Source organism: Condylura cristata, unplaced genomic scaffold (assembly GCF_000260355.1).
Source record: "Condylura cristata isolate star-nosed mole 26May11 unplaced genomic scaffold, ConCri1.0 scaffold00034, whole genome shotgun sequence".
NCBI classification, from domain to species: domain Eukaryota; kingdom Metazoa; phylum Chordata; class Mammalia; order Eulipotyphla; family Talpidae; genus Condylura; species Condylura cristata.
Window position 1 is genome coordinate 484,812 of NW_004567135.1, and position 2,150 is coordinate 486,961.

The 2,150-nt window shown below is 57.3% G+C and overlaps 1 protein-coding gene across 1 annotated transcript in view; it reads left to right on the forward strand.

Annotated features, from left to right (window-relative positions):
• AVPR1A (arginine vasopressin receptor 1A) overlaps positions 1–2,150 on the forward strand; it is a gene marked incomplete at its 5' end in the record, with an annotated part of 8,022 nt that overhangs the window by 591 nt on the left and 5,281 nt on the right. Inside the window, 2 exons of the mRNA XM_012732271.1 lie at positions 1–191; positions 2,003–2,143. The exon at positions 1–191 is cut by the window's left edge and continues 24 nt beyond it. Of these exons, the coding sequence (XP_012587725.1) occupies positions 1–191; positions 2,003–2,143 (332 nt within the window). The remainder of the gene's footprint in view (positions 192–2,002; positions 2,144–2,150) is intronic.

The following is a 2,150-nucleotide window of genomic DNA, read 5'->3' on the forward strand; positions in this document are numbered from 1 at the left end:
GGGCGCGGGCCTGGCGCTGCGCCGGGGGCTCCTGCCGCGGCCCTGCGTCAGCAGCGTCAAGACCATCTCCCGCGCCAAGATCCGCACGGTGAAGATGACCTTCGTGATCGTCACCGCCTACGTCGTGTGCTGGGCGCCCTTCTTCGTCACGCAGATGTGGTCCGTCTGGGACGAGACGTCCGTCTGGGTCGGTAGGTGGCGCTCGCGGAGCCGCCAGGCGGGGGGCCCTTCCCCCAGCCCCCTAGAGAGTGACCATCGGACCCGGGGTGAAGCAACCCAAAGGCCACATTTCCGGGGTCCCCTCCTCCCCCTTTCGACCCACGAGCTCTAGAAAGGGGTCCCCGGTCTGGCTGCAGGGCGCAGAGGACCCTAAGATCACAGCCGGGAAACTTGCCCTAACCTTAGCCAGTAACAGGAAACGGCCCAGTGCCTGAGCGGCTAATGGCGGCTTCCCGTCCGCTGCTTGCAAGGGAACGATTCCCTGGACCAGTGTTTTCTGCTAGTTTGAGGTGTTGCAACTGAGAAATATTTTGCAGCAGTAACCCCAAAGGCAGAGTGCAGTGGACCTGCTTCCTGGAGGCGCCGGAAGCCTCCGCGCTGGCGGGGCTTGCCCCTGGCCTTTCTGTTTTCCGACCCATCCCTTTAGCACCGTGTCCTGAGGCTTCAGAACCGGCTGCCGGACAAACTCTGGTTTGTCAGACTAATTCTTTAGCCCTTTGGCACCGATTTGATCACAATGTGCACACTGCACACAACCCGTGCGGCACTTTCCTGAGACTGTGGCCCGCACCTGCTACTCCTGCTCAGTTTTTAATTTCTTCACGAGCTAGAGAAAGCAACTTGGCAAGACTTATCCAAAAGTCAAAGTTTTTTTCTGGCTTCAAATGATTCACGGCTGTAGGCCAGTAACGGCCAGGGTGATGGTGTGTCAGGGCTCCTTCTCGGTGATGAGCAGTTTTCACACCAAATGTGACTGGCAGCTGAATCGTCTCCTTCCTGTTGCTGGAGGTTAGCGTAGGGAGCAGCCTGCCACTCCCGGGCGGTGTGTGCGCACGGAGCGCTGGGCCCGTCAGGCCCAGCAGCCAGAGCTCCTTGCACGGCTGTCATATTACTGACGCTGGAAAATCAAAATAAACTTTATACACTTTGTATTTGCTTGATTTTCAGCAGCTGCTTCTGTGCAGTGAGATGAAAACTGCAGTCTAATTTTACTAGGAATTAGACACAGTCACAAAAATTTTACTGGTGATTGTCCTTGTTGAATAAGGTCCCACTGGTGGGTGTGATCGTTTTTAATATCATTATGGAGCACAAAGTGCGACTGATTAGCCTGTAAGCACTGTGGCATGCCACGAGCGAAAAGACCCAAGGTCAGACTGATACCAAGGCAGAGGCGCTCCGACTGGTGGAGCCTGGCACAAGTCACCCCAGGACCTCCCAAACGTCTGCTGGGACTTCCTCAGTCAGACTCCTCCACGTGATCTAATTGTGCAAACCACAGAAAGACGGTTCCTTCCACAATCGAAAGTTGAGTCCAGTAAGCCAAAGTAAAACGTTGCCTTGTTCGGGGAGCTGTTCCGCCTCGCTCCGCGCTCCTCAGCATCAGGACACGTTTGATGCTTAGAAGCTGCGAGCTTCACGCCATGGCTAATGCGTCCTCTTTCCCGAAGTGCTAAGGGGAGCCGGCTCGCCGCCTGTGGCCACAGGCTCTTGGCTTGCGTTCTGCAAGTACACACTAGTGCTCATGTAGAGGAAGCCCCGCGGTAACGGTTTCTGTCAGCGTTTAACTCGCTGACGTCCACTCTGCACATGGATGTTTCAGTTGTGGCCCTAGAACATCTGAATTAGTTTCAAGCGACCCTGCTTCTCTGCAGATGCACATGCCCGTAGCCGAGCGCCACCCCTGCTCAGTAAGTGGAAGATTTCCTCGTTCATGTTCACGTCCCTCCCCGGTTCGCTGGTCAACGGAGGGGCGCGCCCTGACCACCCTTGTGTCCCGCAGAGTCCGAGAACCCGGCGGTCACCATCGCGGCCCTGCTGGCCTCGCTGAACAGCTGCTGCAACCCCTGGATCTACCTGCTCTTCAGCAGCCACCTGCAGGCCTGCGCCCGGGGCCTGCCGTGCCGCCTGCGGCCCACACCGGGCAGGGA